General features: G+C 43.7%; 1 protein-coding gene across 1 annotated transcript; it reads left to right on the forward strand.

The window, feature by feature from the left end:
• Window positions 1–2,541: 2,541 nt before the first annotated feature.
• RASD2 (RASD family member 2) lies at window positions 2,542–10,905 on the forward strand. The gene is made up of 3 exons (XM_074825371.1): window positions 2,542–2,835; window positions 6,809–7,088; window positions 8,609–10,905. Exons 2-3 carry the CDS (start codon window positions 6,818–6,820, stop codon window positions 9,136–9,138), a joined length of 801 nt encoding a protein of 266 aa, XP_074681472.1. The 5' UTR covers window positions 2,542–2,835; window positions 6,809–6,817; the 3' UTR covers window positions 9,139–10,905.
• The last annotated feature ends 6,510 nt before the right edge of the window (window positions 10,906–17,415 follow it).

The following is a 17,415-nucleotide window of genomic DNA, read 5'->3' on the forward strand; positions in this document are numbered from 1 at the left end:
AAGTAATTTACTAGCTGTTTGCTAAGAGATCAAATAAAGCCAAGGTGCCTAGTCAAGTATGTTCCTATTTTATTTTGATATAATTTGAGGAACTCAACTGGCTACTTTAAATGCTGGAGGAGACAGCTGAGTGGGAGTTTGGGCTGGTTGAGAAGCCAGCTAGGAAAGAGTTTTGCATTTGGTTTACAAGAGAGCTTGCTTGAGTAGGCTGATTCCAGGCTGATAATGGTCTCCACGATGACTATACTTCTCTTTTTTGGCAGAGAACCCGTACACTCGACATGTGAGCTATAGGGATGAAAGAGGAGTTTATTCTCTGTAGCACTACAGGTCTTGACTTTGCTGATTTTTGCAGCAATTCCTCCCATGGCAATGATACAAGGATTCTGGTCACTCTGTTTGGACCTAAGCTACATAAATCATTGACCAGACACCAAAAATGGCAGCTTTTGACCTAAGTTTGATCTGAACTAATGACTTAGGAAAGGAAAGCATCATATCTTATTTTAAAAATTTGCCTGAGCCATAAAAATACTCCTCCACTTTTTGCCAAAGAGAAAAGACTCAGGAACTGACAAAGGAGTCCTGGTATTGTGGTCTAAAGAGCTGAGTTCAGGTCATGACCCATTACCAGAAGCCAGTGGTGTTTCAACAGTGCTGTGCCAAGCCATGGTCTTCCTTCTCAAATTTAAAGTTGTCTGCACCAGGAGGAAGCCAGGAGCTGCTGCTTCACAATTTGATCAATGGTGTTTTGCCTTTGTGTTAGCCTGGGGGCCCCAAATCTACCTCCTGCTCAGGCCTGACCTTAGTGGGAGCTGCTGCCTTTTGCAGATGGTTACAGCAGGATGCAACTCATGGCCTGTGTTGTGGTCTTCAAAGTCCATTGGCACAAAGAGATGTACGGGTGTGTCAGACTACATGTCGGCATCGGCCAGGGCACCCTCCTCAGTGGCTGTTGATGGCTGCTGTGCAGCGCCAGGAGCATGGGCAAGGGAGGGAATCATTATTCTGAGGGTGACAACAGAAACGTCCTTGTGCTCTGAGGAGAGGGAGGAGAAAAAGCAAAGCATCTCAGGAATTCCTCAAAAGCAGCAGGAATTGTTGGGGAGTTCTGGAGATGAAACAGACAATGTAGTTGGAGGAATCTTTGAGCTCAACAAAAGGTAAATTTTCTCAAAGAAAAAGAGAGAGAATTGTGGGAGACCTGAAACTATATTTGGATTTGGGAGATCATGCCTCCCTTCCGTTGTCTTATTGTCAAAATATCTTGAAAAATCTCAGTGTTTTTCTTCCTCTTTTTTTTCCCCCCTCTGATTAGGAGTTTTAAGTGGAAAATGCTGAAATACTTAATTTCAAATCTTTCAAAATCAATGTTTTTGACATCTTTTAAAATAGACTTGTAGGTCTAAACTATTACTTCAGCTCAAAAAGGAGAAAAAATTATAGTCAATAAACAGTTGAAATAAACTGCAAACATGATTTTTCACTTGGGGTTGAACAAATTCCTTGAATTCACCCTAATTTTTCTTTGTTTCTCTTCTTTTTCTGACCCTCAGTCCCTGACACTTTCTGTTTGTTTGACCTCTTTTTTACATTTTTATTACCCAGCCATAGTTTAGTTTTTAATTTATTTAAATATTAATGAAAGAACAGCAGTTACACATTATTCTTATTTCTTAATCAAATCAACTAACAATCCTAACGTAATGTCTTGAAGGTTGAGGGAACAGGAGAAAGTATTCCACATGGCAGAAGAATTACAGGAATTACGGACAGAAAGCCCCTACTTGGGAAATGAGTCAGTCCACTTCTGTCTAGCAGAAAAGATCAGCACAGAAGTATACAGCCTTTATAAACAGCTTATGAATTTACAGCTTGCAAAGCAAGTGAAGGCTCTTTGTCTCTTGTACACACACGCTAACTCACTCTCCACACATGCACACATACAGGTCTCTGGTGGAAAGACAGGGAATGTGCAGCCTGCAATGCATATGAACTTTCTGTTTAGAGGAGAAAAGATTTCTTCAATAGGCACAAAATCCCACCCCCTCAGCACCCCTCCCTCCCCAGTGTCTAACACTGACTTCAAGGGAGGAGTTGAGCCAATTATCTGTGAGTCTTACAGAAGGAAAATCTGCAATTTGCCAGTGGTTGTGAGAGCGAGAGGGAGAAAGCCAGGGAGGGAAGAAGAAAGGCTTAATCAGCAAATGTAAAAAAAGCCACTTCTGTCCTAGAAAGATAATATTTTAAAGCAAATCTCAGACCAGAAGCTCGTGAGGGAGGCAGTGCCAGGCAAGACCTGTGGAAGCACAGTTTCACCATAGACAACTTCCATGCCACCCTTGATTTTTCCCCATAGCGTCTGAGGCAGCATAGAGGCAGGGTGGCCCAGCCGTGTGCACCCACGACCCTGTACAACTAGGTGTCGCTCCAGAGGCCCTTTCCCCCACAGCAGAGCCTACAAGGCACAACTTGCAAGAAAAGCCAGTGGGAGTGGGAAAGACTCTGCCTAACCTTCTCTCAAACTGAGGCTATGAGGAGAAGAGCTTATCTTACCAAAGGGAAAAGCTATCACTGGTTCTAAGACCCTTCTTTAGCCCACGTCAGTGGCCTGATCCAGTATTTACCATCCATGGGGGAACACCCTCTGGAGCCCTGCGGTCCTTCCCAATCCTGCTAAATTCCTGGGAAATACTGGTGAAGAACTGAGCCCAGAGAAAGCAACGTGGGATCCACAGAACAACAGCCTTTTACAGCAGCAGCCACTTCTGATTAAATTTATCAGCTTCATCAGACTGCACCAAGACGCAGGATTGCTCCTCCAAGGAAAGAGAGGTAAGAAAGCAGCATGGAGTTTGGGATGAAAGTAGGAAACAAATATCCCACAGGAGTGATTTTGGTGTGCATGAAAATTACAGGTATACTAGTAGTGATTAACAAATGATAGGTCCGTTATGCATGATACACTTTGTGTCTGCCTATGTCTTTTTTAGCTGGGTGCAGTGAATTACATTGGGATGGCAAACAGAGACACAGACAGTAACTGAAGAACATGGAGTGCAAAGAGAGAGAGTTTAGAAGACTGTTCATGGAATGGGAGTAGTAGGCAGCATACCCCCTGATGGGAGGATGGAAAACTAAGGTGCAAAAACTCTAGGCAGGTTGAATGATGTCCTCCTTAGACACCTCTCTCCGGGTGCTCAGGATCAAATTGTCAGCACCTCACTGGAATTCAGACAAGGGCTCTTCAGAGCATACAAAAGCAGGTTCATTGTCCTTCAATTCAATGTCTGACTATGAAACAAGCAGTGGTGGTTAGCAGGTAGAAGATGACACAGGGAATCAAAAGAAATGGAGTTTAATGTTGATTTTGGACATCTGTTTCAGCTCTCTCTGGGCGTAGGAGCTTTTCCCTTTATTATGTGGAGATAACACTCATTGCCTACATTTGTATGACATTTTTAAATCCCTGTGCTGTATAAAATACTAATATAAAGTTTTTAGCATCAAGCCAGTGCATAAAGCAGAAGGTACAACTGGAAATTAATCTATGCTTAAGCATTTAACAAACTGGAAGGAAAAGATGTAGATTAAAGCCAGCTGGAGGTTGTTTGTCTCCTCATTCTCTTCTGATTGATTTTGCTTTACTTAGTATATGAACATGTGGTATCTTTCTGTTTCCTTTCTTCTGCCTTTAATCATTTTCAGTGTATGAGTCCCTGTGCTTCCCCCCACCCCTGGGTGTGAAGGCTGAAGTTTCATTCCTTTTCTGAGGAAAGAAGGCAGATTGTATTGAACTGGAGAAAAGCTGGAGGAGGGGGATAAGAAGAGAGAGCACAAAACACAGATAAAACTTCCCAGTTCAGTGGTACGCCCTGAGTCAGATTTGCAGCAGAGGTGATGAGCAGCAACTCCGTAAATCAAAGTGCTGAAAAGCATCTTTAGACTTCGTGTGAAATTATATGTAGTCAGGAAAGAAGCACAAGAGTCCTCTCAACTGAATGCCTTGACATGTGGAACAAGGACAGCATAAAGTGACTATTTACATTAGAATATGCATGTCTTCACATCCCTTCTTCCCCTTCAGTGCATCTACATTCTTGGGGCAAAGTGTCCTGAAATGAGCACATGTCTGCACATAGGATTTTGCCTTTGATGGGGGTGTGAAGCAGTGTGATTTAATGACCAGAGATGCAAGGTGAGGAAAGGTGGGAGGGAGAAAGAGTTTGAAAGGTAGGAGTCCCAGAGTCTGTTCACGTTTCTCATTTGTTGGACCTTGGTTGGTCACTCAGTTTCCTTGTGCCTTAATCTTCCCCGTCTGTGGGTAGTTGTGGTGGCAATTCCTTCTCCAAGTTGTTCAGTGTACAGTGGCAATAACTGTGGTCCAAAGCAGTGGAATTAATTTCAAAGTGGAGGACAGAAGTGCCTCTTGCACTAAAGGTGCAAAATTAAACCTCCAAGCAGCTGCAGTGACGCAGTCCACCTCCTTTGTTGTGTGATGGGAGTTTCTCTAATCACCAGCAGCTCAGTGGTTACCTGTCAGTCAGCAGTATAATTTGTCAGATTTGGGCTTATAAAGCTGCTGGCCAGGATCAGGTCCCTCTGCATGCATGTTCTGTACAGGATGTATAAGGCATTTGCTTAAAAAGCATAGCTGTGCTCACTCCAAGATGCTGCCACACCAAGTTGTACAAAACTGATCTTCAGCAGGTGTGAATCAACATGGTCCACTTGCCCTCATGCAGCTACACTGGTCCGTGCCGGTCTGAAGAACTGACTCATTTCTATACACTGATCCTGGGCTGTAGAGAAGTTTGTAGTTTTTCTCACAAAATCTATCTCCTTGCTTTTCTCTGCCAGCTAAATAAAGCCTTAGAGGGTGAAAGGAGCATCCCAATGCAGCTCAGTTACCATTTGTCTGCCCATGGATGCAGGACAGTACTGGACTGGCTACATAGGAAAGGGCAGAGACAGTGTACATGGCAGTGTTGTTTCAGAGATTGAATATCATGTTTCTGCACTCCTGGAGATAGGTCCTGTTCTAAAAACACAGAGTCCAGTTCAAATACCATGTGTGCTCCTTGCTGTCATTCCTGCCACAGTAATCCCAACAGCACCATAACTCTGCATGTGTGTGTCCATCCAAAGTTATGTTCTGACATTACTGTCTGGCTCTAATATTATGCTGTCCTACCTGCTGAATATAATTCAGAATGTAAGCTACTCTGAGGAAAGCATTGCGTTTTCTTCTGTGCTTTATCTAGGGCTGAATGTGCTGTTGGCGTGCAGCAAATTATAGCAATAATAACTAGTAGTGTGTTTTGCTGTTGCCTTGGGCTACAGCACAGCACCTGTAATGATGCTGGATAAGAATTCCAGAGACTTCTTTATTTAGCAGTGACTGTATCTTCACTGCTGCTTTGGTGCTTAGCACATGTTAAAGTAAAAGATTTTAAGTTTTTGACTGAGATAAGCGTGAGCTACATAAAAGCTTGGGAGATAAAATTCGCTCAAGGGAAAGATAGGAATCCAGATCTGGACCCAGAAATGATCTTTCAGTGTACATAAAGTACTTGTGTTGTAATATTAAATAAACAACACCTAGGTTAAATAAACAGCACAGTGGGAACTTGATTATTCTTTAATAAGATCTTAGTAACAAAATAAACTCTGTCAAAAATGTGCCTTCTTTGCTCTAACAGTTAGCTAACCCCCATATGGGGTTATATTTTTCCTTTCAGCACACAGTTAATTTGAACTGCTACATGAAAAATGTCTGATCAACACTCTTTTTTTTTCCTATCAAAGTTTTCTGCATCTGAGTGCTATGTCAAAATGTGATCTCCAAGGTCTCGAGACTCATTTTAGTTGCTGGGGTTGGAAATGTCATCTATTAGCTATTTAAGATGGCTGTCCTTCATCTTTTTTCCTGCTTGTACTTAGCACCCACAAAGACTGTGACATCCACAACAGCTGTGTATGTATAAAGACTGAAACTCCTATGAAATCTGTTTCTGCAGTTCCACCCATTGCCAGCCACCCTGCTGTAATGCTGATAGTTTGTTGATAGGGATTTCTCACACTACCAGTCCAAACAGCAGGATTAAAATCTCTTTTCTAAAAGGTCATTGAAGGCACAGATCTTTGAAGTTATCATCAGCCGGTGCTATTCTGTGGCTCAAACTCCCTGCAAGAGCAATGAAGGTTGTATGGGACCAGCGATTTAATGTTACGGAGATGTCTAACTTCCACTGATGTTAAGCATGATTCTTGTTTTTGTCTGACTTTTGGTTGATCTCAGAAAATAAGTGAAGCTATCTAGGTCCTAATGGCAGCTGCAGTGGATTCAGTATATTGGGAAATCTGACCTCTGTGTTTATGTACCTAAATGAGAATCAAGCTCTACTGAAAAATCTGGTAATGTCTGACACAGATGGTGGGAAGGAACCTGGTGTCTAAGCTGAAGCACAGCTGATAAAATTAGCCCTTAATGTTTAAATGAAATAGCAGATTACAATTCAAAACCATGCTATTTTCAGTGTAAACACCTTCATTTTTATGTGACTTGAAAAGAAAAGAAAAAACACGGCCAAAAAAACCCCCAAAACCCCCAACAAGCCACTCCCTGGAAATGAGATTGAAAAGATTAAGCATTTCCAGTGACAAGATTTCTGTATGGACCATTGATCTACTAACGAGGTCTGTGCTCCAGAGTACTCTTAGACAAGCTTGTGGTAAGGAGATGCCCTGCTCCATCCTCCATCTAGTTTCTGGTCTTTCCTCCAACTCTTACTATTTACTCTTTCAGGACCAAGCCATGATGAAGACCATGTCTGGTGGAAACTGCACCCTGAATGTGCCAGCCAAGAACTCATACCGTATGGTAGTGCTGGGAGCCGCCAGAGTGGGGAAAAGCTCCATTGTCTCACGCTTTCTCAATGGCCGGTTTGAGGACCAGTACACTCCCACCATTGAGGATTTTCATCGCAAGGTCTACAACATCCGGGGAGACCTGTATCAGCTGGACATCCTGGACACCTCTGGGAATCACCCTTTCCCTGCTATGAGGAGGCTTTCCATCCTGACAGGTGAGAAAGCGGGGGGAAGTTTGCAGATGGGGAATGGTGGGTGAAAGATCACAAGGATAGATACTAGCTTGAAAACTGTAGACAGGAGATGACTGTTTCTTGGGAGGTAGCTAAAGGGACTGCTTGATTTTGTTGCAAGATGCACTTCTCTAGAGAGAGATTTCCTGGCCGGGATGTTCCAGGCACTACAGGGAGTGTGTTAGCCACAGAAGAGAAGTCTACTGGGTGAAGATCTGAAATTATGATTTCCCCCTAGTTTATTTCCCTTCCACCTTCCCCTCCTGCTCCAATTTTTTTTATTGCAATCACAGACAAATGGCTGAATAAAATCTTGTGGGCATAAAGAGCATCAAGGGACAAAATAAGCATGTCATCATAAGACACAAGCAGTGAAAACCAAATGTAAAATGCACAGGAAGTGAACTCTAACCAAAAAAATATCAGGATTTTTTTAAATCCTAAAATTTCCAGCCCGATTCCCTTGATTTGATATTCCAGTAAAAGGATAGCTCTGCTTTTACGCTTTCTCCTTAGTCTATGGTTAATCAAATGCATTAAAGGGAAAAAAGGGAAAATGGTGGGCTCATTTTGTACATTCTCATTGTCAAGCAGTTCCTGTTGTGAGCTAAGATGTATTCTTTAATTGTGAAAGTGACAGTGGAGATCTATTCAGCCACAGCTCACAACAAAGCTACTTTCTGGATTTGCTATCTACCCTTCTAGCTAACCAGTGGAACATGATGTTCACATCTGACCAGGCTAGCATCCACATTCAGTTTCTGGGATGCGGATGTGAACTTTTGTCCCTGAAAGCTCTCTTAGCACGTTCCACATGAATGTCATTCAACAGGCAATGATTTGTGTTTTTTTATATTTGCAAAAGGAACTGTAAGTCAGGAAATGTCAAACGGAAATGTCAGGGGATCTGTGTCATTTATGTATTTCTTTTTTTCCATGGTCTGTTTCTCTTGAGCAAATGAAATGATAGCAGAGCTCTGTGCACTGGGAAACCTCTCATTCCTGACTTAGGTGTTCAGGACTGACTAGCTGTAAATCTTCAGTTCAGGTGTTGCTTCGTGTATTGTGTAATCAAAAGGCCAAGGCTGAGTGGCTACTAGCTCTCCACTCTTCAGTGGTGTCAGAACAGGCTGTGTTTTACACAGAGATACAAATGAAAGGAAGAAAAAAGAAAAGCAATGCAGCAGAGCTGAGATAGAAACATGTTTACAAAAGAGAGTAAAATGGGCAATAACTTGCAAGTCCAGTGCAACACAGGAACATAATCAGATATGGCTGAAGTAACATCATAGCCAAAAGTCTTTTCCATAGCACTACAGAAAGGTGTGGGGAGTTGAATTAGAAGGACTTGAATTAAAGTACAGTTCAGTTAATAGATTCAAAAGGACCAAACAAAAAATATGGGGGGGAGATGGCAGATAAACCTATTGCCTTTTTAAAATTAGCTCCTCTGACACAGGCTGTGACCAACAAGCATTTACAGTATCTTTTTCTAATTGCAGGAGATGTTTTCATCCTGGTATTCAGCCTGGACAACAGGGAATCCTTTGATGAGGTCAAGAGGCTCCAGAAACAGATCCTTGAGGTCAAATCCTGCCTGAAGAACAAGACCAAGGAATCATCTGATCTCCCTATGGTGATCTGCGGCAATAAAAATGACCACAGTGAAATCCTCCGCAAGGTACGCTCAGATGAAGGCGAGAACCTTGTCTCCAGTGATGAAAACTGTGCTTACTTTGAAGTTTCAGCCAAGAAGAATACCAATGTGGATGAGATGTTCTATGTCCTCTTCAGCATGGCCAAGCTACCTCATGAGATGAGCCCTTCCCTCCACAGGAAAATCTCCATCCAGTATGGTGACACTTTCCAACAGAAATCCTTCCAGATGCGCCGAGTCAAGGACATGGATGCCTACGGCATGATCTCTCCCTTTGCTCGCCGGCCAAGCGTCAACAGTGACCTGAAGTATATCAAATCGAAAGTTCTCAGGGAAGGTCAGTCCAGGGAAAGGGAGAAATGTACGATCCAATGAAGGCGGCTTGCACTTCTGTCTGAAGTCGTCATCCACATGCAGTGCCTTAAAGAAAAATGGTCTGTGGCAGCACAGAATGGGCTCATGGGTTCACTGAGAAAACCCAGCATGGAGAAAGAATAACTCTTCCTGTGGATTATGCTGAGTCACAAATGTAAATAACATCGTCCTTGTAAACGACTGGGAAAAATCATACGCCTGAGATACGAGTGCAATTCTCTGTCTTTGTACTGTAGTTCCCCTTCATTCCCTTTTTTGTTTAAAGAATACAGACCTGAGAAGACATTTCAACCTCATCCTTACAAAGAAAGTAGGTCAAAAATGCACAGGAGGCACTAACAGTTACCCAGCATGCAGCTCTTGCTAAGAGAGAGGAGTGTGTGTGTCTCTGTACGTATGTGTGCATGCATGTGTGGAGCACTCCTTTAAAAAACTGGGACTTGCATTTCAAAGGGCAGCAGTCTTAACGGAGGTTTCCCAGATTGGGAGTGGACTCTACATAAGAACACATGACTCTAACTCGCTTCCGAGGGGACCTGCATTAAGATGGTCTTTATTTTATGTTTGTGGGGACAGTTACCATTTGACATCGACATGAATGTTTTTCTGTATTATAGATTTTATTTGGGATTTGTTTTTTTATTGTCTGGGGTGGGTTCTTAGCAAAATCAGATGGCAAGTGCATTTGATATCAAAACAGTGTCTAATTTCTAGCAGTGAAAGGTGTTTTTCATCTGTAAAACTATATAATATGTACATTGATTGAAAGTGAAATTGTTCTGCAAGAAGCCAATACATTTGACTGCTTTGCAAGCCTGGTGTGATATTGTTTCTCAAAGCAGCCACACTGACTCTGAATACCATAGTACAAATGTCACTCTTTGCCTTGCTGGCCACTAGAGCAATGGTTCCTTCCTCTGCCTGTATCAGCTGAGACTGACCAGATTCATATGTAGCCTTAGACCACTTCAGAGGCAGGATTGGGTTTTCCTTCAAAATTAAGAACTGAACAGTGGTAGGGCCAGCTCCATCATATTTCTTCTGTTTACATGCCTCTAGTCATTTCGTTCATGGTTTTCCCTGTTGTCTGATAAAGGTTGCCTTGATAGAAACCTGTGCACTGCAGAAGTCCTTCAGAATAGAAGTTTTGTGCTGACTGTCCAAACAGGGCTGAACTGGCTGGCCAGATAAATCTGGGGCTATGCATTCACTTCTTCCCTTTCTCAGCCCAGTCCAGGCTTCCTTGTCTTCAGTTCTCTCCTTGTTCTGCTCTGGCTTTGTTGTTCTATGTGCTCCTGTATGCCCTCAAAGCCCCATATATTCTCTCAGATGTGAGCTTGCCACTCTCACTGACTGGAATGAGATGTGTGCACACATAACTGTGGGCAAAGCATGGCTCCAAGACTGTACGCAACTGTAGAGTTAGTTATACATACCTCAGAACTATCTTCAGATACCTTGTCCTTCCCTCACTCTCAAATTCTGTTCTTGGCTGTATCTGCCTTGCTGTGTCCTGGACAGAGCTGTGAGCTAGTTCATGCTATAATTTGAGAGGAAACCAAGAATGATGGTTGTCTGTAAAACTTAGCCTCTGGGACTCAAAATCCCATATTCATTTATCAGCTCCACTCTTCAATAGTACTGTATATTGACTGGTAAAATACACTGTTCTTTTATTCCTGTTGCCAGGGCAGCACCTTTCAGACCACATCTCTCTCCCTATCTATAAATCTGTACATGGTTTATGATTAAACCTGTTGTATTTATTAGCTGTGTCCTGGTTCTTTTTACTTTCTCCAAGAATAATGAAGAAGGTCCTATTTTTCTGTTGTGCAGGTGCAGCTAGGCAAGTGAATTGTGGGTTGAGAGCCCTGATGAGATCTCCAGTAAGAAGAGCCTTTTATGTCCTCCAGACACCAGTTGCTGTTTGGAGTGGAACTGTGTCTATATATACATCTCCTTCCTCCTTTCTTCCTTTCCTCCCTCCCCCCCTCCCTCCCCCCCTCCTTCCCCCCCTCCTTCCTTCCTTCCTTCCTTCCTTCCTTCCTTCCTTCCTTCCTTCCTTCCTTCCTTCCTTCCTTCCTTCCTTCCTTCCTTCCTTCCTTCCTTCCTTCCTTCCTTCCTTCCTTCCTTCCTTCCTTCCTTCCTTCCTTCCTTCCTTCCTTCCCATTAACTTATATATACACAGATATCCTCACAAGCAGAACCAGCCAGTTACTCTTCCCCATGCTGCCTCCAACACAAGAGAGCAACAACTCTGTCCTTCATGCACAGAACTGGCATGCTCATGCCTGCTGCAATTTAATGTGGTCTCTGCAGAGACATCACTGTTGCTCTCAGCAGCCTTTCCATCTTAGCATCTACATTTCTCAACTGTATGAGTCTTGGTCCCCCTGAGCACATGCCCACCTCTCTACAGACTCTCCACCCACATACATGACTACTGAATGTACCAGTGATCAAGCTCTGGGACTCATGTGCCGCAGGAACATGGTGGGGTTGAAGATGGAGTGAGAAAGGCATGAGCACCGGCCATTGATTGTGTTAAGGGCCTCCAGGAAGCTAAAGGAGAATGCCTTGCACTACAGACCAAGTGTTGCCTTACTGAGCCTATGTCCCTTCTCCCTGGCCTGCTGGATAAAGCTGAATTTTAAGAGCCTTCATAATCAAGTCTCTGCCTTTGTCTTACAACACTGACCTTACAATTATTTTCTCTACTGTCCTTCCATCTCCACAAAGACAACAGCTTTCCTCACCCTTCCATGGCTTCCCATTCCTGCTTTTTGCACCATGGCTATGAAGCCACAGGGCATGGAAAAACAACATTGCAGTGACAAGGGTGCAAGAGTAGGGGAAGCTGAAGACCAAGGAGCAGGTGCTCACAGAGATACACTGGATCCCACAGGAAGGCCAGTGAGCCCCAGCTTCACAGTCCAGCTTGACCTGCCAATGCTCACGGTGAGAAGCATCTGAGAAACTAGCTGGGAATGAAGGTGAAGCAGCATTACAGTCACCCACAGAAATAAATGGCAATAAGCAGGTAATCTTATTAAAGTAATCCTAGTCTTCTCTCTGCATTTTGTTACTGATGGTAACTGCTTTTGAAGTTAGATTATCATGCTCCTAAGGACATTTATTTTTTTGCTTTTATTATACCATTACAGTCATTCTATTAATATTCATATATTATTTGGGCTCTAGAAGTGCTTACAGCCCCTAAACCAGACCATATGTATATGTTCATTCACAGTTAGCAGCCATTATGTTCTGTGAAAAGGGCTGGGACTGGAAAACAGAGACAAGGCTACCTGTCTACACAGGGGGCAGGGGCATAAGGTAAGGCAGGAAGAGGAAACAGGAATTGTTTTTTCCCTGCTAAACACTGAATATGTCTGGCTGTAAGACAGAGCAGGGAAGGGCTGTATGGGAAACTATTATGTGTGTGCAGAAACTGCAAGACCCTGAAAGAAGCAAAGAGCAGACTTACAGCCAGGCCTTGGAGGCAATGGAAAGAAAAAGGATTCTTTTACTTTTCCCCTTGGGATTCAAAGGACCTAAACAGAACATACTGTAGCCCAAGAAGTCATGAAAATGCACGGGACTAAGGTCAAGTCTGGAGGAAGGGATCCGTCCAGCAAAGATGCTATGAGCAGGTGTACCCTTACTTGGTCTTACCTAGTGTAATTAAGTTGCTTTATTCCACCAGCTAACTTGTCCTGCGTTGCAGTATACAAAACCTAGCATTAGTGATACAAAGCTTCACTGATGTTTTTCATGTACTTTTAGGACAACGAGCAGGGACATATACCTGACTGAGGCTCAGTCACAGGCTTGGAACAAGGCAGGGCTGAGATTTATTTTGTACATTGCTCTACACAGCAAGAAAGTCCTCGTCCTGAAGAAATTACAAGTCAACACATTATAGGAGCTACTATAAATAATGACAAAAACCTAATTAAGCCACAGGGTCAGTACAAATCAGGAAGGAAATCGTGGACATGGTGAATTAAGTAAATAAATTGAGGGTGGGAAGGGCAGAGCGAATGCCTGTTTTGACATCCAGAGGACTAAATTAGGCTTCTGTTCTGAAGGATCCCCAGGAGGACTGTTGCCACCAGGCCAGCCTGGTGCTAGAGAGAGGCTTTCACGGTGCAGCCTCACAAAGAGCATTGTCTCCTTGAGACCCCAGGGTGCAATAGATCTCATTGTCTGGGAGGCCAAAGGGCTTGTTATTATCACAAAGGCAAGTGGGAAAATGTGGTATAATTTTTAAAAGGGCAGCAGAAAAGAGCTTCAGAAGAGGGCTCACAAAGGTAGGATGGCAATAGGAGGTTGGGTGGGTAAAGAAAAGATAGGCTAGAGTGTATGCTACAAAATGTACCTTTCACCTTTATTTCATCCTTCTCTACCTGAAGACATTTTATTTAGCTTTTTTGTCCTTCCTCAAATGCTAATTGCCACTTACTGCTGTGTAGGACCCACCCCCCACCTCTCATCACACCTTTTGCTGCCTGAGATTAACCCTCCTGTCACATACCATATTGTGGGCTGCCTTACTATCCCTGTCCCAGTGTCTTGGCTATGGTAGAAGGTTACAGACAGAGGTGTTTTTGAAGTAAGTGATTATTATTTGACTTGAAATCACTATTACCCTTAGGGGTTTCATTATCTTTATAGTTTCTGTAAAATTACACAGTGGCAGGCTCAGATTAAAGGGTCTCCTTGGAAAAATATATAAAACGTGACATAATGTACATTTTCCCCACCGGTTTCTATAGCAACAGCCTTTTCTCTGCACTCAGAAAGAGCAGAGAATTTGCAGGGAGGAGATGAGTAGCAGTGGCTCTGCCCTAGATCTTTCACCTCTGAGTCTTCACGGGAAGTTCTCCTCTCTTCAGTTTCTGTTATGTGAAGAAACAAAGGCCAGCAGCAGACCCACCTTGTAGACCACTCAGTATGTCTGGTAAAGCTGTGAGATGGATATGTTATCATTGATAAGAAAGTAATTCCCATAATGCGATTGTAAAATGGGGTATTGCCCCTGGCACAGTCCCTGACATCACAAACACATTGCAAAGTGTTATAAACCCAACTTCTGGACTCATGTTTGGTTACAGCTAGCTATGAGCCTTGCCCAACTTCTCTATTCCCTGTGTCTTTACAGGCTGCCATCTGGTGCAGTCAGAGCCTGAGACTTCCCAGAGAAACATTTCCTTTTGCTCTCTTGACATCAGCCAAAGACCTCTCTTTGCCCCTACCATCATTGGCCATCCATAGCATGCAGAACTGCCTTAAATCCAAGGCATAACATTCCTAGAAAGTTATTGACAGTTTGGAAGGAGGCCAAGAACTCACAAGAAAAAACACTTTATGAGCCTAGAGAGATTGACTTGAGCAAGCCTTAAGAAAACTCCAAAAGGGATAATTCTGTGCCATGTAGGTAAACAAAGTCTGAGAGAGGCTGGCTGAAAACCTCTAGATGTATTTAAAAGGTGAAGATGACAACTGAGACAGCACTTTAAATAAAAATTGGACAGTGGGATATCTCAGTGGGAGCAAGCATTAAGCAGGAAATTATAGGCAAAAGAACAGGGCAGACTGGCTGCTTGAGGCTTAGATGATCACACGCTTTGCTGGGTAAAAAACTGGCTGGGTGGCCGGGCCCAGAGAGTTGTGGTGAATGGAGTTAAATCCAGTTGGTGACTGGTCACGAGTGGTGTCCCCCAGGGCTCGGTTTTGGGGCCACTCCTGTTTAACATCTTTATTGATGATCTAGACAAGGGGATCGAATGCACCCTCAGTAGGTTTGCAGACGACACCAAGTTGGGTGGGAGTGTTGATGTGCTCGAGGGTAGGGAGGCTCTGCAGAGAGACCTGGACAGGCTGGAGTGATGGGCTAAGGCCAACTGTATGAGCTTCAATAAGGCCAAATGCCAGGTGCTGCACTTCGGCCACAACAACCCCCAGCAGCGCTACAGGCTTGGGGAGGAGTGGCTGGAGAGCTGCCAGTCAGAGAGGGACCTGGGGGTGTTGACTGACAGCCGGCTGAACATGAGCCAGCAGTGTGCCCAGGTGGCCAAGAAGGCCAATGGTATCCTGGCTTGTATCAGAAATAGCATGGCCAGCAGGGACAGGGAAGTGATCTTACCCCTGTACTCGGCACTGGTGAGACCACACCTCGATTACTGTGTTCAGTTTTGGGCCTCTCACTCCAAAAAGGACATTGAATTACTCGAGCGTGTCCAGAGAAGGGCAACGAAGCTGGTGAAGGGTCTGGAGCACATGTCGTATGAGGAGCGGCTGAGGGAACTGGGGGGTTGTTTAGTCTGGAGAAGAGGAGGCTGAGGGGAGACCTCATCGTCCTCTACAACTACCTGAAAGGAGGTTGCAGAGAGCTGGGGATGAGTCTCTTTAACCAAGTAACAAGCGATAGGACAAGAGGGCATGGCCTCAAGTTGCACCAGGGAAGGTTTAGACTAGATGTCAGGAAGTATTTCTTTACAGAACGGGTTATTAGGCAGTGGAATGGATTGCCCAGGGAGGTGGTGGAGTCCCCATCCCTGGAGGTGTTTAAGAGTAGGGTAAACATACCACTGAGGGATATGGTGTAGATGGGAACTGGCAGTGTTAGATTAATGGTTGGACTAGGTGATCTTCAAGGTCCTTTCCAACCTAGTTGATTCTGTGATTCTGTGACTTTAGGGCAGTGGAATCTATTGGAAAATTTTCTAAGGGATGTCATGAAAGTCCCATTAGGAAAACACTGGTAAAAACATTGAAATCTATATAGTCAACAGGGGTAATTTGGTATTGTCAGTGAGCTAGACTGGCTGAGCCAGTAGGCTATTTTGATCCCCCACACTTGTTTCTGTGATGGAGCCTGATCCCAAATCTGCTTCAAAGAAATTTCCTCAGACTGCCTATCCTCACTGCATGCTCTCGACCCCCCAAGTGGAGGGTTGGTAGTTCACTGGTCCCCTCCAGTCAGACCACTAACAATAGAGACAGGATGCTTACGTCAGACCCTGCTTTTTAGACCATTTCCACAAAGATCCCTGGACTGTTTGCAGCAAACAGCTCCTTTGGTGAATTGTCCATGAACAGTGTCTTGTGCATTTTTTATTGTTCAGAAGTACTTGATGAATGGTTTATGCAAACGTGTCCTGTGCTTTGGCTGGGATGGATAACTAAGATTAATTCAGATTAAACATGAAGACACGGAGGGATGAGGTCACTGTGTTTCAGGACATCTTGTAGCAAAGTAAAAGAATATAAATGAAAAAAAAAAATCAACTTAAATATGTGTCCTCACATGACTCTGACCTAGAGGGAAGCAAATTCCCTCTCTCCAGCCCATTCCTCCCCTCCGGGCTCTTGAAGGAGGGATTTCAGATGGACTGTATTTATTCAAGAGTGTCCTCTCCCAAGCATTTGGCTTTCAGCACTTCGTATATAGAAGGCCAACTCACACATGAAAGCACTAAATATTTTAGTTTGGTTTCAGTGATAAGACTTGAGTCCATATTTTGATGTTTAAAAAAAAAAAAAAAGAGAGAAAAGGAAAATAACTTCTATAGTTGTGGTGAGTGAAATGGGGAGAGGGGGGAGGGAGGGAAAGGAAAAAAAAATTTTTGGCTCCAAGAAACAATTCCTTCACACATTGAGACCTTATGTGGAAAACTGCACAACTCTATTAAACTGGGACTTGTGGTCTTTCTGTGTTAGACTGGGAACCAAAGCAATATAGAAACACAAGAAACACACTCCCAGCAGTGAAGCCGTATCTTGCATTTCAGATCCCACTAACATCAGGACTGTGTCAGATCTGACCTAGTTCCTCAACATTTTTGCAAAGCTCCCAGGAGCTTCAGAGTTAAAATCAGTTAAAGTTGCTAACTGGGTACCTAACTGGGTGTTAGGTACCATGGGTTTCTGTCTTACTCTTCAGGTCAGACATCTAACAGCCCCACTAGTTTCCAAACTCATCGCATAAATCAGCATCTTGGTTTCCCATCCCTGACGGAGGGCCAATAGCACTCACGGGAGAGCTGAGAGAGGATAAACACCACCTAGATTGAGAGGCACTTGGGTACCACAATGATGGATAAACATGCTAAAAGGTGAAGAGGCAGACCAGAAACAAGTATCACCTCAATCAGGAGCTGAGCTGCTGCAGTGCCAGCTACACAGGAGAGCAATTACATTTTGCGTAATCCCTGATTTCTGCACTACCTACAGTCTTGTTCTCCTCAGCACCTGCTGAACTGGCAAGTCCCA

Source organism: Strix aluco, chromosome 5, assembly GCF_031877795.1.
Source record: "Strix aluco isolate bStrAlu1 chromosome 5, bStrAlu1.hap1, whole genome shotgun sequence".
In the NCBI taxonomy this organism is placed as follows: Eukaryota; Metazoa; Chordata; class Aves; order Strigiformes; family Strigidae; genus Strix; species Strix aluco.